Source organism: Dermacentor variabilis, unplaced genomic scaffold (genome assembly GCF_050947875.1).
Source record: "Dermacentor variabilis isolate Ectoservices unplaced genomic scaffold, ASM5094787v1 scaffold_15, whole genome shotgun sequence".
NCBI classification, from domain to species: Eukaryota; Metazoa; Arthropoda; class Arachnida; order Ixodida; family Ixodidae; genus Dermacentor; species Dermacentor variabilis.
In genome coordinates, this window is record NW_027460313.1 from 1,179,746 (window position 1) to 1,201,495 (window position 21,750).

The 21,750-nt window shown below is 44.9% G+C and overlaps 1 protein-coding gene across 1 annotated transcript in view; it reads left to right on the forward strand.

Annotated features, from left to right (window-relative positions):
- wds (WD repeat-containing protein wds) overlaps window positions 1-21,750 on the forward strand; it is a 129,818-nt gene that overhangs the window by 37,220 nt on the left and 70,848 nt on the right. The window contains exons 4-8 of the mRNA XM_075678071.1: window positions 794-867; window positions 6,444-6,533; window positions 6,877-6,966; window positions 17,371-17,454; window positions 17,513-17,568. Of these exons, the coding sequence (XP_075534186.1) occupies window positions 794-867; window positions 6,444-6,533; window positions 6,877-6,966; window positions 17,371-17,454; window positions 17,513-17,568 (394 nt within the window). The remainder of the gene's footprint in view (window positions 1-793; window positions 868-6,443; window positions 6,534-6,876; window positions 6,967-17,370; window positions 17,455-17,512; window positions 17,569-21,750) is intronic.

The window sequence follows — 21,750 nt, forward strand, 5'->3', positions numbered from 1 at the left end:
ATCCGTTGAAATTCGACGTTTCCGAAGGGCAGCTGTGCGCGACATCAATGCCATGTCGGAAGCTACGAGCGCTCGTCATGCCCAACTAAAAGGCTCGGGATAGCACAAGCTGTCCGAAAGTGCTCAGAGTGCAGCAAAATTTGAAGTAGAAATCATTGATGGTGGGTTATCAATGGGTATAGGCACTGACAGGAAAGTGTTAAGTGCCTTGACTGTCGCACGGTGTTGTATCTTGGGTTAATAAACCCATGTTTGTTATCAATCTCATTCCGGAGAGTTCTCTGTGCTGTGTCAAAAGAGTCAGTGGACCTTGCCGTACCGCCTTTGTGTATTGTGGAGTGCAGGAGCGTCGTGCCCTTTCCTGACCGTTGCTCATAGGGTCAGCCTTGTGCAAATCCATCTCCACAGCATGTAAAGTTGTGTTTCTTGATATGCTCAGAGTGGTGTAATATTTATTAAATCAACTTTCGCAGCTCAATGAGCAAGACTTGTGTTGCAGAAAAATTGTGTGCAACTGATGAAATTGCAAATGCTTGATGCAAGTGAGTAGAATGAGGCTGTCAAAATGGCTTTACATTTCTGTGATTTTTGTACGAAAGCACTGGAACCAGGCTATTCAGTGGCAACCAAAATCGCTCGCAGTGAATCGACTTGCGGCAAATGAATCTCTTTTCTGTCATTTGTGTGCAAGGAAGGGTGTGTGGCATGCTCAGTTGTCTTGCACTTTCTGCCAGTAATGCATTGTGCTTCTTGACTGAGCCACTTTGTATGTATTTTTTGATGTGTTGCGCAGCGGCTGACAAACTGATCAAGATTTGGGGTGCCTATGATGGCAAGTTTGAGAAGACCATCTCGGGGCACAAACTGGTGAGTTCTCCTCTGATTGTGCATTGTAATCGGCGAGTGCTGGGTATCTGCAACTATGGTCTGTCCTTGCTTTTTGAAATTCTGTTGGATTTTTTGCTTGCTGAATACACTGGCTATGAGGTTCCCAATCTGTCCACTGAGCTCAAGCTCACTCAGCTCTTGTCTTAAGACGATGTCATCATGTGAATCATATATGTGAGCAGTTAGTGCAGGCTAAATGCTCACTGCGCTTCCTTAATGCAGTCGAACCCACTTATAACACGAAAATTCCATTGTTATAACCGATAATTGTTATCACCAGGTTGCACTAAGAAAAGCAAAATAGGGGATGGCAGAGCTGCTGCGAGATAACTATAATGGCGGGGAGGCTAGTGCCCCTCCCCATCACCTTCTTCCATCCGGCTGCTGATTGTGTTCACTTGTTTAACTGTTTAACTTTGCTTCCTGTGCGCTCTGATCAGGCATCCCTTTGCAGGATACGTGTAACTCACTGCTGCCTTGGATAAAGCACGCTTTCTTAAAGCAGTTCTGCACCGTAGAAGCGCTTACTTCGGACCTTGCACCAAAGATAAACTGTTGCTCCCTCCTTGTCCATGTGGCCATGTCCATCAACAAGACTAACTTGTTCATGACGCGATGACGATATGTGACCTTAAAATTGGCGATCATGCTGGCGTCCTTAGGCTGCAAGCCTGCTGTCGTATTCAGCATCAGGAAAAAAATACTTCCACGCTGAAGAGCTTTGGCATGGAGTCGTGGGCATTACAATTGTCTATGATGAGCGCTACCTTCCTCTTAGATCACTCGATACGTTGATCGAACTCCAGGAGCCAATCACGAAAAAATTATTGCGCCATCCATGCCTTGCGGTTGCGATGGTACTTCACCAGTATTGTGGCAGCACCACGGAAGCACTGGGGATTTCTTCATTTCCAAATGACAAATGCGGGGCACCTGTTGCTTCCGCCTATGTTGGCGCACAAGAACACCTTGCTGTTTTTGCCGCCCTTATACGTGTCTCCTTTGACATCATGTGCCTTGGATGGAAACATCTGGAAGAACATTCCTGTTTCGTTGCTATTATATATGTTGGTGTCAGCGTAGTTGTCGAGGGTGTGGGTCAACGTTTCCTCCACCCACTTATGCTTTGCCTCCACGTCAAGCGAAGCTCCCTCGCTGGTGATGGCTTAGTAAACAATGCCGTGCCTCTCTCTGAAGTGCTGTACCCAGCCGCCACCTGGCTGGAAGTCAACATCGTTGATCAGTAAAGCAAACTGCTTGGCCTTTGTGGCCAGAATTGGCCCACTGATGGGCAAGTTCATGGCACGGGGACTGAGAAACCGTTTGTAGAGACCCTCTTTCATCTCCTTAAGGGCACCTTGTTGAATGCGCTTGCTCCTGTTGTCTACCGAGCAGTTTTATTTGTGAAGCATCTCTGCTGAGTGGATGATTGTCAAAACTGTCGGTTGTGATAGTCCGTTCGTGACGCAGAGAAGGCTGCAAAACAAGTTCATTCTATGAACACACGGTGGCTGTTGGGGCGGCGGGCGAGGGTGCCGCGGCTCGAATTTTTCTTATCAAGGATTTCGCATTCCATGACCTTTTGGCACAGCGACCCAGCATCCAGACTTCATTATAACCGATTATGCCGCATGGGGCCATTCTAGTTAACGGGTTATTTCCCCGTAGAAAACGTACAAAAGTTGATGGTGCAGCAGCTTCTCACTGTTATAACCGATATGTTTTTAAAACCAGTATCATTATAACTGGGTTCGACTGTAATTACCCTTAGTGGAAACACTTGCAAATGTAGGATTACATGCAAGCATTGAATTTTTTATCGAGTGCCGTCGTGACGCCATTGCAGTGTTCCACACTTGCTACAGGACCTTGGATTGTGCTTTTTGTGCACTGTCCTCGGCCAAGCAGAATGCAGGCCAAGTGCTTACCAAAGCATGAGACGTCAGGCACTGCGAGCATGGCTGAGGATCCCATTGGTTTGGCCATTGGAAACCAGTTGGTGCAATTAATCGTAGTAGTGCACACTGTAACAGCCCCCTGCGTGGCCAGTTCCCCCAATACTCTTCCCAGCAGCCTGGAAATGTCCTTTGTCATTCTCGATATGGGTAGTTTTATGACAGTACAAGTGATATAATCGTGGCTAGTACATCAGATTTGCAGGTGACCCTTCACAAGCAATGACTTGGAAATGCACCAGAGAAGGATGCCAACATAAGAATGTAAAAGGTAGTATTGTGCAAACTATTTGCCAAGATAATTTTTAATCGGGGCTCTGGGCCTGCGCAGCTATGCCTGTATGCACGTGCAGCCTTTAATGGTCCTTCCATGATCTCTGTCATGCTGGAAAAGTTATCCTACAGGGCCCAAGTGCTGACCACTGTGTACTATCAAGTGCCTCGAAGCCAATCCTACGGAGGTGCTGCACGGCTTTCTAGCGAGCCACAGCAAAATGCAGGCTGCTGTCTCCCAAGCAGTCAGTATTGAATAGCAGAGATTGAGACAACCCTACTACTTTCTTCACCATCACATCTTGGAAACAATAGGATATGCAGTCTTAATGAGCCAACACTATGAAAGTGCTTATCAGTAAATGGTATTGAAAAGAATTCAGATTGGGTCAGAAAGCTGTGGCCTGTTAAACTGTGACAGCTTTCTGTGAATAAACTGTGAACTGTTATTAAACTTCTGGGTTATTGAGGAAGGGTATCTGTACCGAGGGTATATGTACCTAAAGCCTCCCATAAGTTGAACATCTATGCACTTTAGGATTAAAAAAAATAAAAAGTTCAACATGTTAAAAAGCAATTATGCTAGACCACGGAAATGGCTAAAGACACTAAAGTCAAGCTCATGTCACACACTAATCATTGGAGTCTCATACGGGTGGGATGAAACTAAAGCCTCTCATTATTGTATTAACAAGAAAACAGGTTGACCAATTGTTAATTGTCCAAGTTATACTTGGAGTTAAGTGTCCATTTATACTCAAACAAAAAATTTCCTCTACATTAAAAAACTGTATTGCGAAAACTTCACTGAGCTGCTATATTGGTCAGAATCCGTGTGTCGCTAATTCACGACACTGGGCCCCTTCTTCGGCCAATGCTGAAAATGTATCCAGCTGGACAGGCACTTAAACAATGCCTGGTTCTATTCTTCTGGAATGCTCTTAACAAAGCTTATGAATTTAGTTTCGCTGGCTCAAGTGCTGATGAAAATAGAAGAGTTCTCGTGTTTATTGAGGCTGTGTAAGACAGCAGCGCTGTTAGCGACATCTTGTGGCACTTTATTCAACCACATGGAGTGTGTTGCATAATTTCCAAGGAAAAAAAATGAATTGCTGGCACCTTTACATCAGCAGCCGGTCCACAGCCACCGATTTATCAGTAGATCTACTTTGCCAAAATTTTTGTGATTCAGTCAGAATGGTTCAAAACGTGCAGATTTTTTGCCTGTGTTCAGCAAAATAAGGCTTGACTTAGTCATATTGATTAACCCTTTCAGGGTCGATTTTTTTCGCCATATGTGACCGCCCAGGGCCGATTTTTTTTATTGCAGATTCCAATTCTTCTGAGGGACCTATTTAAAAAAAAATTACTGTAATGTTTCTAGGTTGACCATAAAGTGAGAAATATACTGTTCATGAATAACAACAAAAAATGGAAATAAACTTACAAGATTTTAAAATTTGATGCGTTATTATACACATAGTTCAAGGCTTAGAAAATGCGCACACGAGCATATTTTTCAACTCTCAAATGTTCCTGCTCTTACACTAATATTTACGACCATAGCGTAATCGAACTGCGTAGGTGAGTGCACTCAAGAAAACTGTGTGGTTGTGTGTCCATCAAAAAAGCAGAATGTGTGACAAACTTTCGCTAATCTTCATTTTATCACCAACCAGCGGCAATCAGTTTTCGCGTCTCTCCAAAAAAGGAAACGCATGCGCAGCGGCATCCTTCCTATGCGCACCCCTGTGAGCACGAAACGAGTGAGAAACATGCAGTCGTCCTTTTAGCGATTAGTAATGAAATAGCCATCAGTTTTGCAAGTGCAAGAAGCCAAAGCTGCCCGCAGAACAAAACCCAAACCGCTGCCCACGCGCGCGCACGCCAACGCGCGAGCGGTACCATATAGGTGCACCGGAGCAAACTAGCTCTAAAACAAACCATGCAACGAAAACCGAGAGAGGGAGGTGCGAGAAAAAAAATTCCTTGTATTCCCACATAGTGGCAGCACATGCCAGAAAAGAAAAAGTTAGGAAATAGGCGCACTTTTGAAACATACAGACGGCGCCGTAAATGTATGGCATCGACTATTTTAAGCTTGTTTGGGGCGCCGTATATTTACGTCATTGACCCTGAGAAGGTTAATATTTGTAAATGGTCACTGGCATAGATTTTGGTAGGAATCGATGGTTGTTCATAGTGTTGGGTGTGAGCTGGCGGAAACACAACACCAGTACTGGCATATTGTATTGTGTACTTGGACCTTATGCTTTGGACATTATGATCTGCGCATTGAGTAACAAGTGTGGTACATGCTTCAAAGCGAAGCAGTCAACCTAAAGAGTATAATATAAAAAATAGTTTGGGGGTCCATCTACTGATTTTGTGGGTTAAATTTCTTGAGTCAATACCTGCTGCTAGTTTTTTGCAGCTGTGGCACAATTGCAGCTGAAAAGAAGGATTTTACAATTATAGTTGTATAGGCTGCTTTTCATTCTGTGTTAGTGTGTGTACAGGCTAAGAAACCAGCCAAGTCTGACTAGACACTTTCTTGGTCTCAAAATGTGGTTGTTAAAAGAAGTTCACCGATGACTATGATACCCCCTAATGCGAAATTTGAGTGCAGGTCTATACGTGTTTTCATTTCGTGTGTAAATATTTTGTATTATGATTATATAGGTACACGGTTTATAGGAAGAGAAGGCTGCAAGTAGCATGCCAGGCGTGGACAATCTGTTTGTGCGGCATATTGCAAACAGAGCAAAGTGTGGTACGACTGCCTTGCTAATTGGGAGATTATGAGAGGCAGCGCATAGGTGATGCGTGGGTGCGATTCACGGCAGCTGCTGCAGACAGACCTCCGCTCATGCAGCGCTTTGTTTCCATATATGGCATTGGTGCAGGCACTCGCTGCATGCCTTATCGATGACGTCATTGGTGAACAGAGGGCGGTGTGTTACTGGCACCATCTCGTAGCAGTCATTGCCACAGAGCCCGCCATGCTCAGCACTATGCTTTTCTTCACGCTTTTGCTGCACCCTCCTTCTCTGCTTTCTGCTCGCGCTCCCTTTGCTATCGCCGTCTTTCATGCCCTGGTACGCTCCGTGTTCGCTTTCTCATCCTTCGCTGTGCTATGGTGAGGGACGCCGATGCTCCGCTCAGGAAAAAGCACCTAAGAGCTCCGCTCTAAAAGGGCAACATGACTGAAATGTTACATTGTTGCAGAAAACAATTTGGTACATGTGTTGATGGGTGGCAGTTCCTTGTGGCGTGTGCGCTGCCGTGGTTTGCATTAGGCCTGTGAGCATTAAGATGCATGTGCAGGGCATCTCGGATGTTGCCTGGTCCACAGACAGCAGACTCTTGGTCAGTGCCTCGGATGACAAGACACTCAAGATCTGGGAAGTGAGCAGCGTAAGTGCATATGAAATAGCAGTTTGGCAAGTTCCCAGTTTGAAGGCAGTGGCATATCAGAATAACTTATTCTGTTTATACACACAACTGGTGTCACAACCATCATCCCTTGTTTCTATGGAGCAACAATCTATGTCATGTGGCCAGTTTGGATTGTTGACCTGCAATTGGTGGCATGATTTTGTGTGCCAGGTTTAAAGCCAAGTATTTTGTGATCTGAAGCAGTGCTCAATCAGGGGGGGGGGGGGGGGGGACACTTGTATGTAAGAGTTGCAGTGTGCATGTTTGAACATGTCAACATTGCAGATGCAGTGAATCTGACTGTGCTCTCTTGATGATGCAGGGGAAATGTCTCAAGACCCTCAAGGGCCACAGCAACTACGTCTTCTGTTGCAACTTCAACCCACAGTCTAACCTCATCGTCTCGGGCTCGGTTAGCATTGTTTCATCAATTCAGTCTGGCTGTGGCCGTGTCTTGTTGGTATCAGCAAAAGAAATTTGCTGCCTTTTTGCTTATGCTGTAATTACATTGAAATCTTGTTTTTGCAAACCTCATATGTATTAACCAATTTTTCACATTAATGGAAATGGGAAAAATCCCTAGCCAGAAGCCTATTGTTCTAATCCAAAATATTTCAAAATAATGAACCAAACATTATTATTTCTTTGTTTTAGTAACACATCTAAATAATGAATTTCTAACCCTAAATATTGCACAAATTTGCAATTACGATGAGGTGCGCCATCCTCAGCAGCAGATGTTCCTGGATGGCTGTGATTACAAATCTGCGACAGCCCTATTACCATCGCTTGCAGTAATGGTGGCCTGCAGAAAGACAAATCTGCCTCTTCAGTGTTCCACTTCTCGCTGCCTGCCAGGGCACGCATTCTTCGCCAATTGGGCCATGCATGAATGTTTCTTGGGCTGGACCGTTCCGGCTGCTCGTTGGCTCCTGCCAAGAAGATGTTGGTTTGGCAGCTCTCTGGCTAGCAGACAACAAAAAGAGGCAATGAGGGCTCGCGGCCATCTTTCTGGGGATTGCAATGCAGCTTGTTCAGTCAAGTGACAACGGTCACCTTCAGCTTTCATTACTTTTGGCGTTATCATCTAAAGTCTGTTCTGTCTTATGAGACACTGCGATATGAGAGGCAGCAAACGTTTGAAAGAAAATTTTTTGCATTCCATGAAGCTTTGTTCTGTGAACAGCATGTGGTGCACTCATGCGTGCTATCTGCATCTTGTCCATCTGGTTGTAGATGATTGTTCCCACAATTTCGAGTGCCTTTTTGGTTGGCTTTTCTCTCGTGGTATGCCTTCTGATATCTCTTGCATTTATGTAGCGGTATTGCCTTTCGAAGACAGCTAGCCAGCATTTGCTCAGTCCCAGAATGTCTGGGCGTGTGTACAGCATTGAAATCGAGGTGGCCCAACTACCCTAAAATTCTGTGCAAGCGCAGAAATTGGCGTCAATTACCAAGCAAGTGCCCCCTCCCTATCACCGGTTCATGCATTTTCACCGGATCGCTTGGCTACTGGTCTTTTGTCAACTTCTTACAAAATTGCATATTAAATTACATAAAATGATGCAATTTAGTGAGAAAGAACTTCATTGTTTAGCCGCACTTCTGCCAAGGCCCGATAGTTTCCATAGTTAGTGTACTAGAATGGGGAGTGGGTCCAGTGGATGCCTTGGCAAGTGCCCATGGTGATGGGCACTTGCCAAGGCATCCAAAAAAATGCTGACATTGCCAAAAAATGCCAAAACAATGCCACCATTGCCACCACAATGCCAAAAAAATGCTGACATTGTGGTGGCGCTTCCGTCACCTTATCCTGTAGCTCGGGCTGTTTTGGCTGTGCCAGTTGGCCAAGGCGAGCTCACGGGCTGAGTAGCTGTCATCTGCTCGACGCACCGTCATTGTTGCATCATTTGCGTCCTTTCCGTCACTCTTCCATTTTACGGACTACTGGTCGGGTGGGAATAAAATCGCTGCTTCTGCTACCGAGTATCAGAACTAGTGAAACACCTGTCAAAGCTCCATGCAGCTTTGGTAGGGTATCCGACACGACAGGCGAGGTGCACGAGGCCACTCATTCAGGTGAAGCCAACGGTGGTGCCACCTACATTTCAATAAACAAAGCCTCAGCGGGGAGGTCGCGCTGAACCTGCTCTCCCTATCTAGTACACTCTACCATAGCCAGGTATCTGCATAGTGATTTCCTTCGTCAATCACCATTTTGGTTAAATGTGCAAGGTGTCAAATAGCCCAAGACACATGGTGCGATTTTGGGTGCAATCCGTTGTATGATACATCAGAATCTGACTTGCTGCATACGACGATTTGGGACGCATGGTAAGAATGAGCGGGCGGAGCGTAGCTCCATGCAGAACTGGCGCCCAACTGGCGCAGAACTGGTGCCAGAACATGGATGCTTGGAATGACTTCGCAAATGAAGTGAAAAATGTTTTTGCACAGCTCTTTCGTTTTACACAAAAGATGTCAATATAAACACAACTATGTGAGCAGCGTAGACGTGTTTCTGCAAGGCCACGTCCGCTGTGTCAGCTCCATTGACAGCCACCGATGACTAGGAGCCGGCAGGCCCAGCTCACTGAGCCGCTGAATCTGAGACCAGTGGTGCTTGCGACACGATTGTATAGAGCTCGTGATAAAGCACCTATGTTGACCAGCACAATGTGTACTCAATTATGTTGTGTCTAAATTGCAATACATTTGACTTTATTGATGCTGACGGAAGCAAACAAGCAAGCCAGGTGAGCTTGTGATGGCTTGGATTATCTTTCCCCATAACGGGGGGCACTTGCTGGAATTTTACTGTAGACTGTCCATGTTAATGGAGTGCACTGATTGAGTTATGGCGGCCATCTATATAATAACTGCACGTACGTTTGATTTTTGCTCTCATGATTGATACTGTTTTGCGTGTGAAGCTTTTCGGTCAGTTGCGAACAGGGTGTAAGTGCATTTCCATGCAGCCCCAGGCCCTCCAGCACAGGGGCCAGAACTGGGGTGTCATCTGCTGAAATGACTTCCTGAAATCAGAGTTCCAAGCAGGTCGGCCTGAAAGTTTGTACAGTCAAACCTCAATATCATGAAGTGGTACTTGCAGTGGAAAACTTGGTTACATCACGAATTTCATTATTTCGAGGCTTTAAAGTTTCAGCAGTAAAAATGACTTCCCACATTCCCCGAAAGTTCCTGGTGGATATGTCAAAAAGCACTTGTAAACAAGTGAGATGCGTCTCCTTCTCTAGCGCAGCTGTTGCTGCGCATGGCTGTCAGTGTGGTTGAGCGCATATGTGTTACGATTTGGTTTACTCAGATTAATGTGGGGTTGGTTGCCCGGTAGTGTATGGAAACTGACCGTGTCAACCTTTAATTGCCGAACTCTGTCGAGTGAGGCTAGCTTAGCAGGACTCTTTGAGGAACTATCAGACATTGTTTGAAATATCATCGGCCTTAGTGAGATTAGAACTGGTGAGGCTTATACGTTGCTGGACAATGGCCATGTCCTCTGCTATAGAGGTCTGCCAGTTAAGAAGCAATACGGGGTAGGATTCCTAATCCATAAGGATATAGCGGGCAACATTGACGAATTCTAGGGTAGCTGTAGTCTTAATCAAACTTAATAAGAGGTATAGATTAAAGGTAGTGCAACCCTACGCTCCAACATCCAGCACGATGATGATGAAGTAGGTCAGTTTTATGAAGAGGTTGAATTAGCGATGAAAAAAGTGCAAACTTGGTATACTGTAGTAATGGGCGACTTCAGTGCAAAAGTGGGGAAAAAGCAGGTTGGTGAACAAGCAGTTGGCAACTACGGCGTCGATTCTATGAACGCTAGAGGAGAGATGCTGGTAGAATTTGCAGAAAGGAATAAGCTGAGAATAATGAACATCTTTTTCAGGAAGCGTAGCAACAGAAACTGGGCCTGGAAAAGCACTAATGTTGAAACAAGAAATGAAATTGATTTCATACTTTCTGCTGATCCCAGCGTAGTGCAGGATGTAGAAGTGATAGGTAGGGTAAAGTGCAGTGATCATAGGCTAGTGAGGGCCAGGACTTGCCTCAATTTGAAGAGAGAAAGAGTAAAATTGTTATAGAAGAAATAGGTCAACTTAGAGGCAGTAAGGGTAAAAGCAGACAAATTCAGGCTGGTACTTGCAAACAAATACACAACCTTAGAACAGAGAGATGAAGATGACATAGAGGTAATGAATGACACAGTAACTAGGCTGGCTTCAGAGGCAGCAATAGAAGTGGGAGGCAAGGTACCGAGGCAACCAGTAGGTAAGCTCTCCCAAGTAACAAAAGACCTAATAAAGAAACGACAAAGAATGAAAGTGTCCAACTCAAGAGATAAGATATAATTCGTGGAACTGTCAAAACTGATCAACAAGACGAAAATAAATGAAATTCCAAATTATAATGTGAGGAAGACTGAAGAAGCTGTAAAAAATGGTTGCAGCTTGAAATCAGTGAGAAAGAAGCTTGGCATAGGACAAACCATGATGTATGCACTGAAAGATTAGCATGGTAATATGATCAGCACTCTCGAAGATATAGTAAAAGAAGCGGAAGAATTCTATACTGACCTGTACAGTACCCAAAGGAGTCAGGATACCTCAATTAGAAACAGTAATGAACAGGATACAGAAACTCCTCCTATAACTAGCGATGAGGTCAGAAGGGCCTTGCAAGACATGAAACGGGGAAGAGTGGCAGGAGAAGATGGAATAACAGTCGATTTAATCAAAGATGGAGGAGACATAACGCTTGAAAAACTGGCGACTCTCTACGAAATATCTATTGACTGCAAGGGTCCCAGAAAACTGGAAGAATGCAAACATTATAATTATCCACAAAAAGGGAGACGCTAAAGAATTGAAAAATTATAGGCCCATTAGCTTACTCCCAGTATTATATAAAATATTTAATAAAATAATCTTCAATAGATTAACAGCAACGCTGGACTTTAGTCAACCAATGGAACAGGCAGGTTTCAGGAAGGGTTACTCTACAATGGATATCACATCCATGTCATCAACCAGGTAATAAGTAAATTTGCAGAGTACAATCATCCTCTCTATATGGCTTTCATAGATTACGAAAAGGCATTTGATTCAGTAGAGATACCAGCAGTCATAGAGGCATTACGTAATCAAGTAGTGCAGAACCGTTTATGTAAACATTTTCAGAAATATCTACAGAGGTCCTACAGCTACCTTAATTCTAAAGAAGAAAATCGGGAAGATGCCTATGAAGAAAGGGGTCAGACAGGGAGACACAATCTCTCCAATGCTATTCAGTGCGTGCTTGGAAGAAGTATTCAAGCTATTAAACTGGGAAGGCTTAGGAGTAAGGATTGACGGCGAATATTTGGGCATCCTTTGGTTTGCCGATGACATTGTTCTATTCAGCAAGAATGCAGACGAGTTCCAACAAATGATTGAGGACCTTAACAGGGAGAGTGTGGGAGTGGGGCTGAAGATTAGTATGCTGAAGGCAAAAATAATGATGAATAGCTTTGCAAAGGAACAAGAGTTTCGGATCGCCAGTGAGCCTCTAGAGTCTGTGAAGGAGTTTGTTTACCTAGGTCAATTAATCACAGGGAACCCTGACCATGAGAAGGAAATTCATAGAAGAATAAAAATGGATTGGATTGCATACGGTAGACATTGTCGGCTCCTGACTGGAAGCTTACCATTATCATTGAAAAGGAAGGTGTACAATGAGTGCATTTTACCAGTGCTGACATATGGGGCAGAGACTTGGAGGCTGACAAAGAAGCTTTAGAACAAGTTAAGGACCACGTAAAGAGCGATGGAACAAAAATTGCTAGGCATAACGTTAAGAGACGAAAAGAGAGCGGCTTGGATCAGAGAGCAAACGAGTATAGACGATATTCTCATTGACATCAACAGAAAAAAGTGGCACTGGGCAGGTCATGTAATGCGCCGGTTAGATAACCGTTGGACCATTAGGGTTACAGAATGCGTACCAAGAGAAGGGAAATGCAGTAGAGGATGGCAGAAGACAAGATGGTGCGATGAAATGAGGAAATTCGCGGGTGCTAGTTGGAATCTGTTGGTGCAGGACAGGGGTAATTGGAGATCGCAGGGAGAGGCCTTCATCCAGCAGTGGACATAAAACAGGTTGCTGCTGATGATGATGTATTCACACTTGCACAATTTGAGTTGTTCTAACCATCACTGAGACAAATCCACAGTGGCGAAGAGAAAAAGCGAACCCGATTGTTAATGAAACATGTATATACAGTCAAATCTCGATATTTCGAACACGGATATGTCGAATTTTTGCGTATATCGAACACTTTTTATATCATTTGGAAAATCTCATGCATTTTTTATTTTTTATTTTGATCAGGGTCAGACGTAAAATGGACATATCAAACTCCGCCACCCTGCTGAGCTTTCCCGTAACATCCTCGAAGGTAGCTGTGGTGCAATGGGTGTTCCCGACTGCTGCGCACTAGCTGCACACATCGACTGAGCTGAGGGCACCATTTGAACATAGCGGCTAGTTCGACAACGTGAACAATGCGATGCGCATTGCATTTGCTGCACTGACTCCTCCACGGTGCTGCGCTCTGCGCCTGCCGCGCCTAGCAAGGACGGGCGGTTTGCATCCACAAAGACTCGTGATAGCGCACGCTCACTGTGCTCATTCATAGACGCCTTGGCAGATGCCACTTAATACTTTGTTATTGACTGTGTTTCAAAATGCTTCGATTGACGGACATGGAGATCGCAGCAGAAGTAGCAGCCAAACAAAGATGCTGCCGAGGTTGATCCTGCAAGCGCTGATGTTGCCCCGCCCCCGACTTCAGCTGGGGCTGTAGCTGCTTTGGCCCTTCTACGCCGCTACTGCAGTGCAATAGAGGGCAGCAGCCTATCGCTTGTGGATCGTTTAGACTATGTTGAGGGCTCTGTGTTTAAGCACGCGGCTGTCAGTAAGAAGCAGGTTACACTGCTGCAGTACTTTCAGCCAAATAAATAAATACTTTGTGTGAAGCTTCAAGTTAGTATTAACTGCACCACGATTGGGGTGCAATCGGGGATCGTCGTTGAAAGGCATTCGGTTGCGCCATGCACAATTGGCCTAGGCCGTATTGACTTCGTGCGACTGACGAAGGCGTGCTCTCATGGTGGACCAAGTCGGCATGGCTGAGGTGAATTGCGCGCAGCGCAACCGAACGCCTGCTTCAAACAACGATTCCTGATCGTGCCTCATTGATTGATTTGCAGTAGTTTTTTATGCATTTTTTACGTGATTTTATATATTGAGTTCTGGCTATATCGAACTATTTCACGATCACCGTGCTGTTCAATATATCGAGGTTTGACTAATTAAAACAAAGCATAACACAGACAAACCAACTAAATGAGATGCCATAACTAACAAAAACGTTAATCCACCTCTAGATGTTCTCACACAACTAAATTATTTAAAACAGTAAGGTCCGTGACCGGTCACAATTACTTGAAATGCTGCAGGGCGTCGGTCGCGTGAGTTGTCGGTCGCGTGAGTTGTCGGTCGCGTGAGTTGTCGGTCGCGTGAGTTGTCGGTCGCGTGAGTTGTCGGTCGCGTGAGTCGTCGGTCGCGAGGCATCGGTCGCTCCTTTGGGATCAGCTGCAGCTTGGCCAAAGAGCCACAGGAGGAGAGTGGTAGAAAGTTCTTGCCTTGTGCACCATGTGACCAGGATCCGCGAACACTACCGGCTGGAGGTAGGACCGAGTACGGACCGTCGCTGAAGTCCTGAAGTTAGGGCCCGCAGCCTGCCACCTTCACTTCTCCACCCGGCACTCCTGATGTCTTGAGGTTTGGACCCACAGCCCGACAGCCTCTCTTCCTCAGCTTCGCACACCGAGCTTCTCGACAGAAAGAAAACAACTCCCATTTTCTTCCTTCTCTTCTTCTCCTCCCTCTTCCACAACTCATCTGTCTTCGTGATTGGCTGTTGGCTGAGATGCCGCATCCTGCGAGCTTGCACCGAATCTCTTTTCTTTCTATTCTTTTAGAGTCACTGGATTGCACCAGACACGTGCACATTATACCTGACAATATGCAGCCGGTGCGTCCTGCTTCAGAAGTAATCTGCCGCATGTGCAAAGACTGGGCTAGCTGAGATGGCGTGGCATCGTGCACTGTCTTCTCACACGCTTAGTTCTTCAAATTGTATAATGTTGGGATTCTGGGACGCGTTGAAGAGAGGCAGACAAAGCATTCGCGCTGGAAACTCTTTTAATGAGAGCATCATCCCACTGAAGGCGACACTATCTACCGTGGGGGTGGATTGGATGCAAAAGCATGGCTGGTATCACTTCATACTGCCTGTGTAAAGATATTGTTGACACAGCATGAAACCCTATCTTTGGTCGCGTGCTCTCAACTTCAACAATGTTATTTTTCTGTTTCAAAATTTGCTCTTTCCAAATGCCCAATAATTCAGAAAATTTTGCAGCCCCTTTCATGTAAGAAAAATTCGTTGGCTACTGTACTTGTTTGAATAAAAGATGGAATTTCAATGAAGCAAAATTTTGATATAATGAAGCAAGTTTCCAATTTCACAGACTTGGTTATATCGAGGTTTAACTGTATTTGCTCTGCTAAGTGTCATGTTTGATGGGTCTATCCATTCAGAGTTCTTTTTAAGAGGAAGCTTTAGCTCGAGTGCTCCTATCTAAATACATGTAAAAGGAGAATTCGTTTTTCTCTGCAACCACTGCACCAAATTTGACGAGGTTTGTTGCATTTAAAAGACAAACTTAAAATCTAGTGACTGTTGGTTTCGAATTTTTGAGTTAGATCGTCAATTTTTTATTAAGAATTGGCAAAAATCGAAAAGTTTCAAAAAACGAAACTCAAGTTTACAACTCCGTAACTCAACCACTAAAAATGATAATACAATTCTGTGAATTGGATCTAATAGTACATCTAAAGTGGACAAAATTGATATGTTACACATAAATATAAAAAAAATTTATTCATAGGGAAATACAACTTTTGCAAAACCATTGTAACCAACGTAACACATTCACGTAAGATGTAAAATGGCATATTGAATTTGTCCGCTTTGAATGATCTAATGGATGCCGTTTACAGAACCGCGATATCAGTTCTTGATGCAGAGCTATGAATTTGTAAACTTCGTGCTTCTATTTTTTTCAAATGGTCAAATATTTGAAAAACGTTTTAAGAAAATTGAAGCCCTAAATCGAAATTCCGCTTCCAACAGTCACTAGAATTTAACTTTCTCTTTCAAATGCAACAAATTTCATCAAAATTGGTCCAGGAGTTACCTCATAAAAACGTTTTTGCGTTTTGCATGTATTTGAATAGGCCGCGTTGGAGTTGGGCCCGAGCTAAAGCTTCCTCTTAATAGCATCTGTTCTACTTCCATATCCATGCCTAACTTTTTAAATCTCACCAGAGGGCCACTGATGTCCATAGCCTCACAGTAGCTACACACAGTAGAATTCACTTATAACAATCCCATATATATCAGTTACTATGAAGACCATATTTTGGTAGTTGTGCTATTGAGTCGCATGCAACAATTATATATCAATGCACTGTACTGTCACAGTGAACAGTGTTTGTAAGAAACGAGAGTGAGCAAGAAAAGCCAGATCTGAGGCCTAGAGTATGTTGGAAAGAAAAGGTTATGAAAGGGGGCAACAACGGAAACACTTGGTGGTGTTGCTTTCATGTGCGGCCTTCCTCATTGGCGCAAATGCAGTGACGTCTTGGGCAGTGAGGAAGGCTGAAAATACCTGTGTGAATATGAGCAGTAGAAACAAACTGTCCAGACTACAGGCATTGATCTGGGATTGATATATTTGACTGATTTTTTTACTCTAGGCACCGCATGCGAATGATGCACACAAGTGTTGCAGTGCAACCCGTGAAATGACAATCTTTGGGGGCGGACACTGTTGCTTCCTGGTGGGCCCACATGCAATGTGTTGTTTCCTTAAATCGAGAAAATGAAGGCACATTTGACTTTGGCCAATTTAAAAAGATGCCGTTTGCAGGGGAAAAAAAATAGTGTTTCTAAACAGGGCTCAGTGAAGTGAAATAGGAATAATAAACTGCTGTAGGTTTTTACAGGTTTGTCCTGCACAAAGTTAGGCAAAACTGCTTACTGTAATGAAGAAGAGGTCGGAGCTGCTCACATCGAATGGATTAGCCAGCCTTTGACAACACTGTCCCTTGATTGTAGGAAGGGACCTTGATTTTCTGGCTTTCTTTGTACTTGTGCATTCCTTTGCCAAGCATCTGACATTTTATACAAACCACCCTCGATCAGCCTCTGCAGCCCTCCAAATAAAGATTAGTTGTGTATGTTAGTGTCACAGCATGGCGTAAGGCTTCCATTTTCTGTGCTATCTTCCATGCAGCAATGAGAGGTGCCATTTGCCTGCTCATGTAAAACGAGGAGCTAGCCAAGTTGCACCACTATATGCCACACTTACATGTGGTGGGCAAGCTGTAGGGAATGGCTTGCCAAAGTGTGTGCTCACTATTGAGATGGCACATGCACCGTTTACATTATCATGTTCTTTTCTCAGAGTGGCCAGAAGCATTTAGTACAAGTGTGGCACTATAGAACATCCTGTGCTGAATCTGTACCAATTGTGTGTAGCTGCATGCTTCAGCAAAACATTCTTCCAGTTGCTGGCTTTCCATGGATTGAAGAGAATGTGAATGCAGGTAGCGAAATACAGGGTGCATTGCTGTGTGTACGCCATTGTGTCCTGAATGACTTAATGCAGTTCTTCTCTTGCAGTTTGACGAAAGTGTGCGCATCTGGGATGTCAAGACTGGCAAATGCCTCAAGACTCTGCCGGCCCACTCGGATCCTGTGTCTGCAGTGAGTGCTGCAAGTTCTCTACTAACCAAGTTCTCTACTAAGCAGCGATGTGTTGCAGGTGCACTTCAACCGGGACGGCTCTCTGATCGTCTCTAGCAGCTATGATGGGCTCTGGTAAGTTGGCTGCACCACACTCTGGTTAGTTTGACTGTGGCGCTTATACATTTCTGTGGGGCCAAATTTTTCATTATTTCGGTCCCAAAATTGGCCTTCGCCAGATGATTCCCCACTCCAATGGTGACCCCCATTTGCAACCCCTTCAGTGGCAGCTTCTGTTTTGGTGAAGCTTGGGGGACGGCGAATATGTTCCATCATCCCCTACTGAAAATACTTAGTTTGCTATGAAAATGGTTGTTCACGATAAATGGTTACGGTATCGACCAGATTCTAATGTGCACCTTTTTCTTTTCCATTAAAATTGGTTCAGAAATTGCCTGTGCAGTGTAATCTGATATAAAAACAAAACCGTGTGTGCAGTGTTCGCAATGGCCTACTCAGAGCCACCACAGCCAGCATCATCTCCATTGCCAGCTCAACATGGCGACAGAAGTAATGCTCACGCAGTGGAATGAGTAGAGTGTACAGCCGACTTCTATTCGTTCTGGTTAATTAGATTTTTCAGTTAATTCGGTTCTGACCGAGGGTCCCAACCAAGGATCCTAGTCAGTGGCTATGCATTTCTGTGGGCCCAAACTTTCATTATTTCGATCCTAGAATCAGCCTTCGCTGGATAATTCAAACTTGGCTAGTCAACACACAGCGTGACCCCTATGGTAACCCCAATAGTGACCCCTTTAGTGGCAGTGTCTGTCTCAGTGGAGCTTAGCAGAGCTTAGCAGACCTTAAAGGGACACTGAAGGTAAATATTAGGTAAACGTGGACTGTTAAAATACCATTACAGAAATCTCGCAATGCTTGTTTCGGGCCAAGACTTAGATTAAGAGAAAATCATGTCGCATACCTTTATTGCAATTCAAATCGCCCATTCCCCGAGCGGGGAGTGGTGACGTGGCACCCACCATCACCACACTTTACTGCAGTCGGTGAGTAAAACGGTACCTGACAGAGGCTGCTACGTTTTCTTTCTTTTTTTCTTTTTTTTTTTTGCACAAGAACTGAAATGCGGAGCCATGGAGATACCTAGCCAAGACAGAGTGTTGGATTTGCTGCTGCAGCTGTTCTTGTCAAGTGGTGTGGACAGTTCGAACATCCTGTGGCATCACATGGACATGGCATTCTCTGCTACTTGCACTTTGAGTTTCGTAAGCCAGGAAAACCAGCACAGCACTGCGCGAACGAAACTAATGAAACGCAAAAGCACAGGCGGTGCAGTTATCAAGCGAAAACGAAGCCGGTCGGCTGGCCATGTCGTCAAGGATAAGGTCAATGATTTCTTTTCTATACAGATTGAATAGAACTCGACGAGCAGAATTTCTTCTGTGTATTTATGCAATGCATTATGCAATGCAATTATTTTTCCATTACGAGCGGTTGAGTACTAGTGACAGAATTATAAAGAATGCCTGCGTCATTGGGCTAGTATCTGACTGTCATGGGGGAGTCGCAAATTGTGTCCTGCATTTAACTAAATTTCTTGATTGCTAAATCTCAGTTCTCGATAATACTCCCGCCTTGGACGTTCTCGAGTCTGTTAGATATAGACCATTAATTAGCATCGGTCAAGATCTCTGAACGCAACCACTCGCCGCATTCCAATTGTGGTGCGCAGAAGCGTGTCGACCGTGCTATCAGACTTGTCAGACAAGTTGGCTATACTGCCTTTGTGGGCCGCATGTGGAGCTTTTGTCAACCCCGATGTGACGATTCCCGAAAGTGCAACTGGAGGCCGGCACGGTTCAAGGTAGTTGACCCTAGTCCTGAGAAAAGCTATTTTGCAGCACTTGAAGGTCGTTCAAGGACAACCAGTCCCCTCTTGCCTGAGCGCCTACCAGGCGAGGAGCCAATACCGGAGGGAGGCAGCTGCGGAGAATAGAGCCCTTGGAGTGTCCACATTGGCCGACCATGATGCCACTCGCACGCGCCCTACAATTTGATGAAAATGAAGACACCTGCACGGGCTCGATGATTGGCTGACAATGACCTGACCCGACGGAAAGCCATCGGAAAGAGAGAGACATTCTTCTTGCCGCAGACTGCAGCCTCTGATTTGCTGCCAGCCGTAACGATGAATTGTTACTGTTATTTTACCTGTTTCTATTCCTGTACATAATCTAAGTAAACCTTCCGTTCTCAAAGTCCCTCTTAACTTCGGCCAACTCCCGCACTCAACGGCAAGATCCAAATAACTGGTGGCAGTGATAGGGATGAACCTTTGATCAAAGGAGTTCAGAGAAACTGGGAACAGAGGGCAGATGAACCCGATAGCATGGTGCTGCATCTGTGGGTGAGCACGTGGTTTTTTCCTCTTGATTTGCCAGACTTCAGATTTGCTGTGTTTATTTTTATTGTTCTGGGAATCGGACATTTGTGGCATATTTAGTGTTTGCACAAATTATTCAAGGAAACAGTTCTAACCATCAGTTGGGGCAGCTGCTATGGTTCTTAGAAGGTTGACAAGGTCAGACTTGTTGATGTTGTGTGACGATTTGGAAGCTGGCGTGGACGAAAAATGACAAGGCCAGCTATAGAAAAGGCAATTAAAGATAGTGGCAATGACAATGAGAGCATTGAGATTGCTTGGGAGGTGGTACAGGAAATGCAGAAATGTGAGTGCAAACGTCAATAGCGCGAGAGTGAATGTGAGCGAGAACGGCAAGAGCACGAAAAAGTAATGGCAGCATTGAACAAAGAGATTGAACGTTTGATCGCACAGAGACACCGGCAGCCTACAAAATCTGTAGGTAGTACGTAGCGAAAGTGGGAGGAAGTCGCTAGCAGATTTTCGTCGAAAGCCGAAGATAGGAGTAGTACCTGTGAGGTTAACAGCACGTTCATAAATAAACTGGAAGTGTTAGCTGCTTGCGATGCCTTAGTGGCAAAAAAGGTAATTGAAAGCCATAGTGAGTGTGACAAGGTGATGTGCCAATAGATCGCTGTAGAGACAGCTAGGCCAGCTGTGAAAGAATTTGCACAGTCACCGCGTGTGCGCATCGCAGGTATTTTTAACGAAGCTCTGCAAGTATCGCTTACCCGGCAGACACAAGCACATATGTCGAGTCAGGGCTGCGTGCCAAAGCACAGTGCAAGCCGGACGATGCAATTGCGGGCAGTTCGTAAGAGTGCGAGCTGCGTAGCTCAAAGGGAGACAACTGATTGTTCAGGGATCGGTAATTCACGTACGAATCATTCAGACTGTGCGGGTGAGACAGCGATCGAGATGGACGAGCTGTCACAGCGTGAGCTGGACAATGCAATAGAGGCCAGTTCGCAGGAATGGGAGTTGCGTAGCTCGAGTAAAGACTGCTGCATTGTTCCAGAGTCACGTAGTCTGTCCACCAGTTGAGGCAAAGAAGGAGATGATTTAATTGAAAAACACGCAGACTGTGCGCATGATACGGGGCCTCGGGCTGACGAGATGTGTAACGGCAAGCACGAGGCGTGAGCAGATGGCTCAAAAGTGAGGGCAAGGGAAAACCGCCGTAGAAAGAAGCGTCGTCAAGATTGGAATGTGGCAGAGAGCGCGACACAGCCTAAGAAAGTGAGAAGCGTCAAACAGTATGAGCAGGGCGCAAAAAAAAGAAAAAGAAAGGTGTGGTTGTCGTTGACATTTTCGATCACGTCCGAGCCACCGGCTAAAAGGAGTCAAAGAAGCATGCTCTTTGCAAATACGGACAAAGGGCACGGGGCAATTATGGTCCCAGTCGTTCCGCAATTCTTTTTGGGGTGCAACATGCATTTTGAGGGGAGTGCAAGGTGGCAGGATGAGACGAGGTGGGGAGACGCGACATGGTCATACGCCGTCATTATGAAAGCATGTTGCCAGGACACGAATTGGCAGGGAACTGTGACATCTGGAAAGAGCTGATGGAATGTCAGGCCTTTTGTTGCTCGTGGATAGCCAGAATAGCTTTCAAGGCGCAACCACCTCAAATATGGCTCATAAGTAGGAGTCTGTCATAAGACAGTCGGGACGATAGACAAAAAGAAAGATTCTGTAGAAAGAAACATATTGTTTGTTCATTTTTGAGTGTTTTAGAAGTTTCGCAACTTTTGACGATAGTTTCTTTCAATAAGTAAGTTATGAGGTTTGTTTATGTTTTCGTTTGAGGAGCTCGGAAGTTTGAAATATGTATTTTGAGGTAAAACTTTAGTTTTGCGAAGTGATCGTTAACCCTT